This window comes from Panulirus ornatus, chromosome 61, assembly GCF_036320965.1.
Source record: "Panulirus ornatus isolate Po-2019 chromosome 61, ASM3632096v1, whole genome shotgun sequence".
NCBI lineage: Eukaryota > Metazoa > Arthropoda > Malacostraca > Decapoda > Palinuridae > Panulirus > Panulirus ornatus.
The window spans coordinates 5,715,945-5,729,804 of NC_092284.1; the positions used below are offsets into that span (position 1 = coordinate 5,715,945).

A 13,860-nucleotide genomic window follows, 5' to 3' on the forward strand; every position below is an offset into this window, starting at 1 on the left:
ATGCAGTCTGTTGTGGATGAGAGAGCTTGGGAAGTGATGATACAGCGCTGGTGGCTAGTTCGTGTGAGAAACTGCAGAAGCTGGTGACTGAGTTTGGTAAAGTGTGTGAAAGAAGAAACCTGAGAGTAAATGTGAATAAGAGTAAGGTTATTAGGTACAGTAGGGTTGAGGGTCAAGTTGATAGGGAGGTAAGTTTGAATGGAGAAAAACTGGAGAAGTGAGGTGTTTTAGATATCTGGGAGTGGATTTGGCAGCGGAAGGAACCATGGAAGCATAAGTGAATCATAGGGTGGGGGAGGGGGCGAAAATTCTGGGAGCACTGAAGAATGTGTGGAAGTCGAGAACATTATCTCGGAAAGCAAAAATGGGTATGTTTGAAGGAATAGTGGTTCCAATAATGTTATATGGTTGCGAGGTGTGGGCTATGGATAGAGTTGTGCGGAGGAGGGTGGATGTGCTAGAAATGAGATGTTTGAAGACAGTATGTTGGGTGAGATGTTTTGATCGAGTAAGAAATGATAGGGCAAGAGAAATGTGTGGTAATAAAAAGAGTGTGGTTGAGAGAGCAGAGGAGGGTGTTTTGAAATGGTTTTAATCACATGGAGAGAATGAGTGAGGAAAGATTGACAAAGAGAATATATGTGTCAGAGGTGGAGGGAATGAGGAGAAGTGGGACACCAAATTGGAGGTGGAAAGATGGGGTGAAAAAGATTTTGAGTGATCGGGGCCTGAACATGCAGGAGGGTGAAAGGTATGCAAGGAATAGAGTGAATTGGAACGATGTGGTATACTGGGGTCAATGTGCTGTCAATGGATTGAACCAGGGCATGTGAAGCGTCTGGGGTAAACCATGAAAAGTTCTGTGGGGCCTGGATGTGGAAAGGGAGCTGTGGTTTTGGTGCATTATTACATGACAGCTAGAGACTGAGTGTGAACGAATGTGGCCTTTGTTGTCCTTTCTTAGCGCTACCTCGCATACATGAGGGGGGATGGGGTTGTTATTTCATGTGTGGCGGGGTGGCAATGGGAATGAATAAAAGCAGACAGTATGAATTATGTACATGTGTATATATGTATATGCCTATGTGTGTATATGTATGTATACGTTGAGATGTATAGGTATGTATATTTGTGTGTGAACGTGTATGTATATACATGTGTATGTGGGTGGGTTGGGCCATTCTTTTGCCTGTTTCCTTGCGCTACCTCGCTAACGTGGGAGACGGCGACAAAGCAAAATAAATAAAATAAATAAATGTATGTTTGGTAAAGATTGAAACCAGAGGAAAACATAAGAGTGTGGAAATGAAGAGCACACATTGATGCACAGTAATCAAAATGTTTCAGCTATGTAGAATGTATGACAGATGAGAGCTTTGTGAAAATTCCTTTTATTTATCATTAGAGAAATGAAAGGAACGCTTACCCTGCAGAAGAAAGGAATAGTTTCAATGAATAAGCAGTTCATAGTTATTGAACTAAGGACATAAGGGGAGTGGGGGAGGAATGGGATGTATTTAGGGAAGCAGTGATGGCTTGCGCAAAAGATACTTGTGGCATGAGAAGCGTGGCGTGGGAGGTGGGCAGATTAGAAAGGGTAGTGAGTGGTGGGATGAAGAAGTAAGATTATTAGTGAAAGAGAAGAGAGAGGCATTTGGAAGATTTTTGCTGGGAAATAATGTAAATGAGTGGGAGATGTATAAATGAAAGAGGCAGGAGGTCAAGAGAAAGGTGCAAGAGGTGAAAAAGAGGGCAAATGAGAGTTGGGGTGAGAGAGTATCATTGAATTTTAGGGAGAATGAAAAGGTGTTTTGGAAGGAGGTAAATAAAGTGCGTAAGACAAGGGAACAAATGGGAACTTCAGTGAAGGGTGCTAATGGGGAGGTGATAATAAGTAGTGGTGATGTAAGATGGAGTGAATATTTTGAAGGTCTGTTGAATGTGTTTGATGATAGAGTGGCAGATATAAGGTGTTTTGGTCGAGGTGGTGTGCAAAGTGAGAGGGTTAGGGAAAATGATTTGGTAAACAGAGAAGAGGTAGTAAAAGCTTTGCGGAAGATGAAAGCCGGCAAGGCAGCGGGTTTGGATGGTATTGCAGTGGAATTTATTAAAAAAGGGATGACTGTATTGTTGACTGGTTGGTAAGGTTATTTAATGTATGTATGACTCATGGTGAGGTGCCTGAGGATTGGCGGAATGCTTGCATAGTGCCATTGTACAAAGGCAAAGGGGATAAAAGTGAGTGCTCAAATTACAGAGGTATAAGTTTGTTGAGTATTCCTGGTAAATTATATGGGAGAGTGTTGATTGAGAGGGTGAAGGCATGTACAGAGCATCAGATTGGGGAAGAGCAGTGTGGTTTCAGAGGTGTTAGAGGATGTGTGGATCGGGTGTTTGCTTTGAAGAATGTATGTGAGAAATACTTAGAAAAGCAAATGGATTTGTATGTAGCATTTATGGATCTAGAGAAGGCATATGATAAGAGTTGATAGAGATGCTCTGTGGAAGGTATTAAGAATATATGGTGTGGGAGGCAAGTTGTTAGAAGCAGTGAAAAGTTTTTATCGAGGATGTAAGGCATGTGTACGTGTAGGAAGAGAGGAAAGTGATTGGTTCTCAGGTGAATGTAGGTATGCAGCAGGGGTGTGTGATGTCTCCATGGTTGTTTAATTTGTTTATGGATGGGGTTGTTAGGGAGGTGAATGCAAGAGTTTTGGAAAGAGGGGCAAGTATGCAGTCTGTTGTGGATGAGAGAGCTTGGGAAGTGAGTCAGTTGTTGTTCGCTGATGATACAGCGCTGGTGGCTGATTCGTGTGAGAAACTGCAGAAGCTGGTGACTGAGTTTGGTAAAGTGTGTGAAAGAAGAAAACTGAGAGTAAATGTGAATAAGAGCAAGGTTATTAGGTACAGTAGGGTTGAGGGACAAGTCAATTGGGAGGTAAGTTTGAATGGAGAAAAACTGGAGGAAGTGTTTTAAATATCTGGGAGTGGATTTGGCAGCAGATGGAACCATGGAAGCAGATGTGAATCATAGGGTGGGGGAGGGGGCAAAAGTTCTGGGAGTGTTGAAGAATGTGAGGAAGTCGAGAACATTATCTCGGAAAGTGAAAATGGGTATGTTTGAAGGAATAGTGGTTCCAGCAATGTTATATGGTTGCGAGGCATGGGCTATGGATAGTGTTGTGTGGAGGAGGGTGGATGTGCTGGAAATGAGATGTTTGGGGACAATATGTGGTGTGAGGTGGTTTGATCGAGTAAGTAATAATAGGGTAAGAGAGATGTGTGGTAATAAAAAGAGTGTGGTTGAGAGAGCAGAAGAGGGTGTTTTGAAATGGTTTGGTCACATGGACAGAATGAGTGAGGAAAGATTGATCAAGAGGATATATGTGTCAGAGGTGGAGGGAACGAGGAGAAGTGGGAGACCAAATTGGAGGTGGAAAGATGGAGTGAAAAAGATTTTGAGGGATCGGGGCCTGAACATGCAGGAGGGTGAAAGACGTGCAAGGAATAGAGTGAATTGGAGCGATGTGGTATACTGGGTGCTGTCAGTGGATTGAACCAGGGCATTTGAAGCATCTGGGGTAAACCATGGAAAGTTCTGTGGGGCCTGGATGTGGAAAGGGAGCCGTGGTTTTGGTGCATTATTACATCACAGCAAGAGACTGAGTGTGAATGAGTGTCCTTTGTTGTCTTTTCCTAGCACTACCTCGTGCACATGAGGGGGGAGGGGGTTTTTATTTCATGTGTGGCGGGGTGGTGATGTAACGAAAAAAAGGTAGACAGTATGAATTATGTACATGTGTATATATGTATATGTCCGTGTGTGTATATATATATGTATACATTGAAATGTATAGGCATGTATATTGCGTGTGTGGACGTGTGTGTATATACATGTGTTTGTGGGTGGGTTGGGCCATTCTTTCATCTGTTTCCTTGCACTACCTCGCTAACTCGGGAGACAGCGACAAGCAAAATAAATGAAATAAATAAATGTATGTTTGATAAAGATTGAAACCAGAGGAAAACATAAGAGTGTGGAAATGAAGAGCACACATTGATGCACAGTAATCAAAATGTTCCAACTATGTAGAATGTATGACAGATGAGAGCTTTGTGAAGATTCCTTTTATTTATCATTAGAAAAGTGAAAGGAACACTTACCCTGCAGAAGAAAGGAATAGTTTTAATGAATAAGCAGTTCATAGTTATTGGTACATCAATTAATGCTAAGGGAATGATTATAGACTTTATGCTCCTGAGGTACTTTTTGAATAAAAGTGCAAAGAAACAGTTCTTATTAAAGGACTTTCCGTGTTCAGAGAGAGTAGTGAGTGCTCTAGTCAAGATGAAAACCTTGTTCATATGGTTGCAGTGCATATAAATTGAAATGATATACTTGAATGTGCTAAAAATTTTTATGCATTTGAATCACTGTAAGTCAGAAGAGACCTTGGAATGATAGAATATTCAGGTACAGAAACTTATATAGCATGTAACTCTCATTCATTTCTTCCCAGGATTTTGCATCTTGTCGAGAAATTCTGTTAAGGCGAGGGGAAGATTTTATCAAAAGTATGCAAGAGAGCCGCAAGAAAATACTGCGTTCAAGTAATAACTTGATTAAAGATGGCATGGTCATTCTTACGCATTCACGATCACGAAATGTTCTAGCAGTCATGATGGAGGCAGCTAAACTGGGCAGACAATTTAATGTGTTTGTCACAGAATCACAGCCAGATTGCTCAGGGTAAGTATATATTCTTTTTCTTTGGGCAGTTCAAGTAGATGAACAATACTTCCTGCTGTAGTGATGCGTTTGAGATCAATACCCTTTTTTTATACAAGGAATGCTTTTCCTAAAACTTCCTAATTGAGGAAATACGTGTATGTATATACATGTGTATGTGGGTGGATTGGGCCATTCTTTCATCTGTCTCCTTGCGCTACCTCGCTAATGCTGGAGACAGCGACAAAGTTTAATGAAAATAAAAAAATATATATATATATATATATATATATATATATATATATATATATATGCTATCTGCCATGGCTTTTTGATGGTTACTGACTAGCTGACAAGCCGAGTTCAGAAAAATGGTCTGAGTTACCAGCAGTTTTTCATTGACTCGCTACACAACTGTTTACTATAAATGCACCAGACCTTATTTGGCATACTTGTAGTCAACTCCAGGAAGCATCATGTGCTATATATTGCAAATTATCAGTCATTGGGTTAGATTATCATTAGTGGGAGAAAGGATAGAATGATGGAGGCTTTAGAGTATCAGGTCCAGAGCCTTTAGGAAGGTGTTAGATGAACATTATATTGGACGAATTGGATGAGTGTGGCATGTGACGGGTGATGTGTTGTCAGTTGGGCTGAATCAGAGGACATGAAGCAGTCAAGGTAAATCAGAGGTTTGTGTAGGGGCTTGGGTAGAGAAGGGATGATTGCAAATTAGGCCATTGTTCATATGTTCATGACATTATCTCGCCAAGGCAAGAGAAGCATTTAGGTATAAAATAACTTTCTTTTAGCATTTCTGATAATTTTTTCCCCTCCATTTTAACTATGCATTTTGATTTACTTCCAGAAAAACAATGGCAAAAGATTTGCAAGAAGCAGGGATACCTTGCACAGTTATTTTAGATGCAGCTGTGGGCTATGTTATGGAGCGCATAAGTGCTGTTATGTTGGGAGCAGAAGGAGTTTGTGAGAATGGAGGAATTCTTAATAAGGCAAGTATATCAAAATCTTTATGGTTGCTATTTTCTGATTTAATAGCCTCATTTCTGGTGTCTGATATTTTTTAGTTTGCTTCTGCAAAGTAGAGAGTGAACTACTTTCATAATTCATTCCATGATGAATGCTCATATATGTATATATATTCTTTTCTTTTCTTTCAAACTATTCGCCATTTCCCGCATTAGCGAGGTAGCGTTAAGAACAGAGGACTGGGCCTTTGAGGGAATACCCTCACCTGGCCCAATTCTCTGTTCCTTCTTTTGAAAAAAAAAAAAAAAAAAAAAAAAAAAAAAAAACCGAGAGGGGAGGATTTATATATGCATGCATGACCACACCTAGATAAAGTTTTGCCTCCAAGCTCCTTTCTCAGCTTCTCTTTTTCTATGGAACAAATGGGAACATCAGTGAAAGAGGAAAATGGGCAAGTGGTAACAAGGTAGTAATGAGATGGAGGAGATGCAGTGAGTATGTTGAAGGATTGTTGAATGCGTTTGTTGATAGGGTGGCAGATGTAAAGTGTATAGGCTGGGAGGTGTACAAAGTGATAGAGTCAAGGAAAGTGATTTAGTGAAGAGAGAAGAAATGGTGAAAATCTTGTGTAAGATGAAATATGGCAAGGTGACTGGAGTGGATGGTATTGCAGTTGAATTTCTCAAGAAAGGGGGTGACTGTGTTGTTGATTGGTTAGTTAGGATTTTTATTGTATTTATAGATTGTCTGCTGAGGATTGGCAGAATGTTTCTACTGTTTGTATAAAGGTAAAGGGGACAAAGATGAGTGTTCAAATTACAGGGGTTTAAGTTTATAGAGTGTACCTGGTAAGTTGCATGGGAAATTATTGATTGAGAGGGTGAAGGCAGATACAGGGCATCTGATTAGGGACAAGCTGTGTGATGTTGCTTTGACAGATGTGTTTTTGAGAAATATTTAAAAACACAGAAGGATTGGGATGTGGCATTCATGGACCTGGAGAGAGCTTATGTTATGGTGATGCCTTGTTAAAGGTCTTATATGGTATGGGAGGAAAGCTAGTAGAGGCAGTGAGAATTTTCTACCAAGAGTGTAAGACTTATGTGAGCAGGAAGAGAGGAGGGAGAGCATTTCCAAGTGAAGATTGGTCTGCAGTAGGGTTGTATGTCACCATGGCTATTTAATTCTTTTTATGGATGAGGTGGTGTGCGAGGTAAAAGCAAGGGTCTTTGAGAGAGGGGAATATGTAGTCTGTGGTGGTATCTGGAAAGTGAGTCAGTTGATGTTTCCTGATGACACTGCACAGGTGGCAACTTCAAGTGAGAAACTGCAGAAGTTGATGATGACTGAGTTTGGGAGAGTATGTGAAAGGAGGGGCTTGAGAGTAAATGTGAATAAAAGCAAGGTTATTAGATTTAACAGGACAAAGAGATAAGTTAGTTAAGGATGTGAGTTTGAATAGAAAAAGTTTGGAAGTGATGTGTTTCAGATAGTGGAAGTGAACATAGCAGTGGGTGAAGGATTGAAGGTTCTGGAAACATTGAGGGATGTGTGAAAAGAGAGGTCATTTATCTTGGAGGGCAAAAATGGGTATGCTTGAAGGTATATCAGTGTGTTTGTGTTGGAAATGAATTCAATTAAAGAAACTGAATTATATTTGATATCATTTGGGAAACTTTCTTTTGAAAGTTTAATATTTCTCTCCTTACTTTTATGTATAACAGTTGAATGATTAGTCTAATGATTTTTTTACACTAACATCATGAGCAAAACATGCCCCAATTATGGTCATCTTGGGTGAGAAAAAAAGAATATGGATAATGTCCTATTTATTGAATTCACTCCTTGAAGTTTACTTGTTCCACTGTTCTAAGCATTATATGACGAGTTTTTGTTGTCATAGTTCTCACCATTTTAAAAACCATCTGTCTAAACATTCTTATATTTCTTCCAGATTGGGAGCTGTACGGTTGCAACATTGGCCCACATGAAGAACAAACCAGTGTATGTTCTGGTAGAAAGCTATAAATTTATACGTACAATTCCTCTCAACAACTCCTCCCTTCCCAAGACTTATCTGGTGAGTTACATTGGTAGATTTGAATGTTCTCTTTGACAGTATTTGTAAATTTTATATCCAAAAGTACATCTTAGAGGACTATTCAAAATAACTAGAAGTTGCATGGACAATGTGAAAGAGCTCATACACCCAGATATCTATTTTAATTGTACTGAACTTTTGACAAAATGCTTTTTTCGTAGTTATAAGTTCTAATGAAAATTATTTACACTAACAGACTAGGTGTATCTTGAAATTTATTTATCCATTTGGAAAATATCTCTTACATACGGAAATGTGTTATCCCTAGGGAGAGGGGAGAAAAGAATACTTCCCACATATTTGCTGCGTATCATAGAAGGTGGCTAAAAGGGGAAGGAGTGGGGGCTGGAAATCCTCCCCTCCTGTTTTTTGAATTTTCCTGAAGAAGGACCAGAGAAGGAGGCCAAGTGAGGATATTTCCTCAAAGGTTCAATCTTCTGTTCTAAATGCTACCTCGCTCATGCGGAAAATTGCGAATATTTATGAAAAAATGAAACTTTTGTTTTTCACAAATGGTAACACCAATAAGATACCATGAGGTGTATCTGTCAAAGATCGTTAATTCAAAGGAATGAGTACATTCAAATCGTTTTATAGATTATCTAACCCAAACCAAATCTAAAGATTTCTAACATTCTATCTATATCTCTGACTCCCATTCCAATTGGAACTCCCTGAAAGGGGTGGCCTTGGCAATAGAGTCTCCATAACTAGTGAACTCCATTGCCACATCTTAGCCTTTATGCCTCACCTTTAACAGACCACTGGCAAAGGGCAACTCTAGTGCAGTGTTTGCCGAGACTCCTTCCTAATGTTCCTATTCCTACTGACTAATTCTATATAATGCTCTTTCCAACCACTTCTACCTAAAACTTCTACCTAATGCTCCTGCCTAAATGTCCCTACCTCCTACTTTTATCTACTGCTCCCACCATTTTGCCAAAAGGCAGGGCTAACACATAGTGCTCATCGCTGGAAAATCTAGAGTTATGTAGAATGAGCTGTGTGAGTTAAGTGTTGTCAAGTGTTACGTGTGACAAGGAGAGATTGTGCATTTGTGGACAGAATGCCAGCAGTCCACATGTTAGTTAGGCAGAAAGAAAAGACAGCTGCCTAGGTCAGAGGAGTTCAGAAAGAAAAGACAGCTACCTGGGTCAGAGGAGTGCAACTTGACAGTCTCTGAAGTGCTGGCTCACTAAGCAGATGTCACTAATCCTCCCAATACCCGGGCGGATAGTACCAGTAAAATACTTCCCTGGTCATTAGCTGCCTACTAACTACTACCTTCTACTCTGCATTCTTCTCATATTTATGTTCCAATTTACTGGAGTTTTGCAAGACAGAATTTTTCTTACAGAAGATTTATTGCTTAAAAGATAACAGTAGATACAGCTCAATTGAGAGACTTTTAAGTCTGAGCTTTTTGAAACATCTGAAAATGAACCTCATTTACTTGTTTTCTCCCAGGTTTTCCTTTAGCAAACAAATATATTACAGATATTTTTGGGATACTAAATTTGTAGGCAGAGTCCAGAGAACAGAATGAACCTGAAATTTACCTGTCAGTGGATTGAACCAGGACGTGTGAAATGTCCAGGGTAAACCATGAAAAGGTCTGCGAGGCCTGGATGTGGATAGGGAGCTGTGGTTTTGGTACATTACACATGACAGATAGAGACTGAGTAGGTGGATATGATCTTTCTTTCTTTGTGTCCTGGCCCTACCTCATTGATGCAGGGGTGGTGATGCTGTTTCCTGTGGGGCAAGTATGAATATGTACATGTGTATATGTCTGAGTATGTGTATGTATATGTGTGTATTTGTGTATATGTTGATGTATATAGGGGAGAAAGAATACTTCCCACGTATTCCCTGCATGTCGTAGAAGGCGACTAAAAGGGGAGGGAGCGGGTGGCTGGAAATCCTCCCCTCTCTTGTTTTTTTTTTAATTTTCCAAAAGAAGGAACAGAGAAGGGGGTCAGGTGAGGATATTCCCTCTAAGGCCTAGTTCTCTGTTCTTAATGCTACCTCGCTAACGCGGGAAATGGCAAATAGTATGAAAAAAAAAAGTATATGTACGTGTAGTGGCGTTTATGTATCTATGAGTGGATGGGTCGTTCTCCGTCTGTTTCCTGGCGCCACCTCACTGATGCAGGGAACGGCGATCAAGTAAAATAAATAAATAAATATAAATATTTGAAAAATGAGAGTTGGAGTGATATCAGGGAGTAGACTTAGCAGCAAATGGAACATGGAACTGAGTTATTGGGTTGGGGAGGAGGCGAAGGTTTTGGGAGCAATGAAGGATGTGTGGAGAGAGAGAGAATGTTATATGTAAGAGCAAAAATAGGTATGTTTGAAGGAATATCATATGGTTGCAAGGCATGGGCTATAGATAGGGTTGTACAGAGGAGAGTGGACATGTTATACATGAAATATTTTAGGTCAGTATGTTGTGCAAGGTGATTGAGAGAGCAGAAGAGGGTGGGATGAAATGGTTTGGACATAGAGAGAATGAGTGAGGAAAGGTTGACAAAGAGGATACATGTGTCAGAGGTGGAGGGAATGAGAAGTGGGAGACCAAATTGGAGGTGGAAGGATGGAGTGAAAAAGATTGTTAAGCAATCGGGGCCAGAACATGCAGGAGGGTGAAAGGCATGCAAGGAGTAGAGTGGTTTGGAACGATGTGGTATGCTGGAGTCGATGTGTTGTCAATGGACTGAACCAGGGCATATATCCTTTCTGTTGACTCCTCACTCATTGTCTCTATATGTCAAAACCTCTCTCATACTTTATCATTTATTACTTGATCAACCTCCCTCATACCAAATATTGTCCTCAAACATTTCATTTCTAACAATGTGTTGTCACAGGATTTAACTAAAGCATATAAAGTGATCATGGGAAACCATGGAAAATTCTTTGGTGCCTGGTATTAGATTGGGGGCTTTGGTTATGGTGCATTATACATGATAGCTTGAGAATGGATAAGAGCAATGAGGCCATTTCTTCGTCTTCGTGGTACTACCTTGCTAATGCAGGAAACAGTTATCAAAAAATACATGTATTTTTTTGTCATGACCAATTTGATGCGGCCAAAACATTCCAAGTCTTGGACATCTTGGGTGATCGGAGAAAGAGTAAGAGAAGAAATGTAGAAATTAATCAGGGCTTTGCAGGTGTGTGTGGATCTGACACTTCACCCCTAAAGGACTTCAGCTGGATTGTCAGTGGTATGGATTGCCTCTTCATGCCCTTATTCAGATTCAGAGGTGTGCCTAATTTGGTTGTACATCACAAGACATTGTAATTTTTTTTTTTTTTTTTTTTTTTTTTTTTTTTTTTTTGCTTTGTCGCTGTCTCCCGCATTTGCGAGGTAGCGCAAGGAAACAGACGAAAGAAATGGCCCAACTCACCCCCATACACATGTATATACATACGTCCACACACGCAAAATATACATACCTACACAGCTTTCCATGGTTTACCCCAGACGCTTCACATGCCCCAATTCAATCCACTGACAGCACGTCAACCCCGGTATACCACATCGCTCCAATTCACTCTATTCCTTGCCCTCCTTTCACCCTCCTGCATGTTCAGGCCCCGATCACACAAAATCTTTTTCATTCCATCTTTCCACCTCCAATTTGGTCTCCCTCTTCTCCTCATTCCCTCCACCTCCGACACATATATCCTCTTGGTCAATCTTTCCTCACTCATTCTCTCCATGTGCCCAAACCATTTCAAAACACCCTCTTCTGCTCTCTCAACCACGCTCTTTTTATTTCCACACATCTCTCTTACCCTTACGTTACTTACTCGATCAAACCACCTCACACCACACATTGTCCTCAAACATCTCATTTCCAGCACATCAATCCTCCTGCGCACAACTCTATCCATAGCCCACGCCTCGCAACCATACAACATTGTTGGAACCACTATTCCTTCAAACATACCCATTTTTGCTTTCCGAGATAATGTTCTCGACTTCCACACATTCTTCAAGGCCCCCAGAATTTTCGCCCCCTCCCCCACCCTATGATCCACTTCCGCTTCCATGGTTCCATCCGCTGCCAGATCCACTCCCAGATATCTAAAACACTTCACTTCCTCCAGTTTTTCTCCATTCAAACTCACCTCCCAATTAACTTGACCCTCAACCCTACTGTACCTAATAACCTTGCTCTTATTCACATTTACTCTTAACTTTCTTCTTTCACACACTTTACCAAACTCAGTCACCAGCTTCTGCAATTTCTCACATGAATCAGCCACCAGCGCTGTATCATCAGCGAACAACAACTGACTCACTTCCCAAGCTCTCTCATCCCCAACAGACTTCATACTTGCCCCTCTTTCCAAAACTCTTGCATTCACCTCCCTAACAACCCCATCCATAAACAAATTAAACAACCATGGAGACATCACACACCCCTGCCGCAAACCTACATTCACTGAGAACCAATCACTTTCCTCTCTTCCTACACGTACACATGCCTTACATCCTCGATAAAAACTTTTCACTGCTTCTAACAACTTGCCTCCCACACCATATATTCTTAATACCTTCCACAGAGCATCTCTATCAACTCTATCATATGCCTTCTCCAGATCCATAAATGCTACATACAAATCCATTTGCTTTTCTAAGTATTTCTCACATACATTCTTCAAAGCAAACACCTGATCCACACATCCTCTACCACTTCTGAAACCACACTGCTCTTCCCCAATCTGATGCTCTGTAATTAGTACTGGTAAAAGTCGCCCATATTGCACAATTTTGGATGCTGTGGGGACCCCAACCACGCTTGGACAGGTGGCATTTTCCTATCATCTTTAAAATTGAAAGGCACACTTTATATGTATATAGAAATTGTAGGGATGCCTTTTATCATAAGCAACTACATTTAGGACTGGGAAAGAATCACAGTATCTTGCATACCCATGAAATATGAAGGGGAAGGTACAGCCCTAGTGGATACCCCAAATCAGTTAGTGACTAATTAGTAATAGTTTTTAGGGCCCTTATTATAGTGATGATGATTTGGCAGATGTTTAACTGTTAGCACTGGCAAAAATTCTTTGGTTTTCCATAATCCATTGATGGTGAAGGAGAAGAGACAAAGCTATTAAGTCACCTAACAAGTGATTAGTCATGCCGGTTTCAAGTGTCTGGACAGCAACAAATATGAATCATGTGCCAAAATTTTCTTTCTTTAACTTTTCCTAAGACAGTATTTCTTGTGGGACCCCCTATATTTCTAGGCTCATTCCTTTAAGAGTTAAGATTTTGTAGAAAGCTTATGGAAAGAGGGAAAGACCACGCCTTTCGTACATGACCATGCAATCATCTCAGTGCCTTCCATGTTTTACCCATCTGTTTTGACTTTCCTGTGCAACTGGACTCGACCTGTTAGAGGTTACGCTACACGTGAAAAGTCACCTTCATCAAGGCTGAAGCACTGGGAGCACAGTCTCTTCAAAGAACTTTTCACTCCGAAAGAGTCCACATTCTCCTGCTACTGGAAGTAGCAGGACTCTTTAGAAAGAGGTCCTTCATAACACAAGGACTCATTATTAGAAAGAGGCCCTTCATAACACAAGGACTCATTCTTAGAAAGAGTTCCTTGGGTAATTAAAAATAGGTGAGACATAGTTTTCATATCTCCAGAATATTCACCACTCTCCTACCCACCCCATTTAGATGCCATCTTCACCACTTACATAAGAACACCCCTTCTTTTATAGTAATGAGTTTATGTGGTGTTTTCATGCAAGAGTGAAAAGGAAAATAATGAATGAGAGAAAGTAAAGTAATAGTAAGTGAAATAATCTGTGAGGAATACTGTGGCGTTTAAGATGGAATCAAAGATTCATCTGGGTTGATAGTTAAACATCAGTGAGAAAGAACATTTTGTCATTAGGTGTTGGAGATAATTAGTATACTGCATACTGCATTGTTAAATGTAAGAGTAGATTAGAATAAATGATGACAGCTTGCACTACTTCGCTAACGTGGGAGACAGCG

At 40.4% G+C, this 13,860-nt stretch overlaps 1 protein-coding gene across 2 annotated transcripts in view; it reads left to right on the forward strand.

Moving 5' to 3' along the window:
* The window catches only part of eIF2Balpha (eukaryotic translation initiation factor 2B subunit alpha), a 29,601-nt gene that overhangs the window by 14,690 nt on the left and 1,051 nt on the right, over positions 1–13,860 (forward strand). For both annotated transcript variants that reach the window (XM_071696704.1, XM_071696703.1), the window contains exons 4-6: positions 4,521–4,750; positions 5,601–5,745; positions 7,677–7,802. In XM_071696704.1, the coding sequence (XP_071552805.1) occupies positions 4,521–4,750; positions 5,601–5,745; positions 7,677–7,802 (501 nt within the window). The remainder of the gene's footprint in view (positions 1–4,520; positions 4,751–5,600; positions 5,746–7,676; positions 7,803–13,860) is intronic.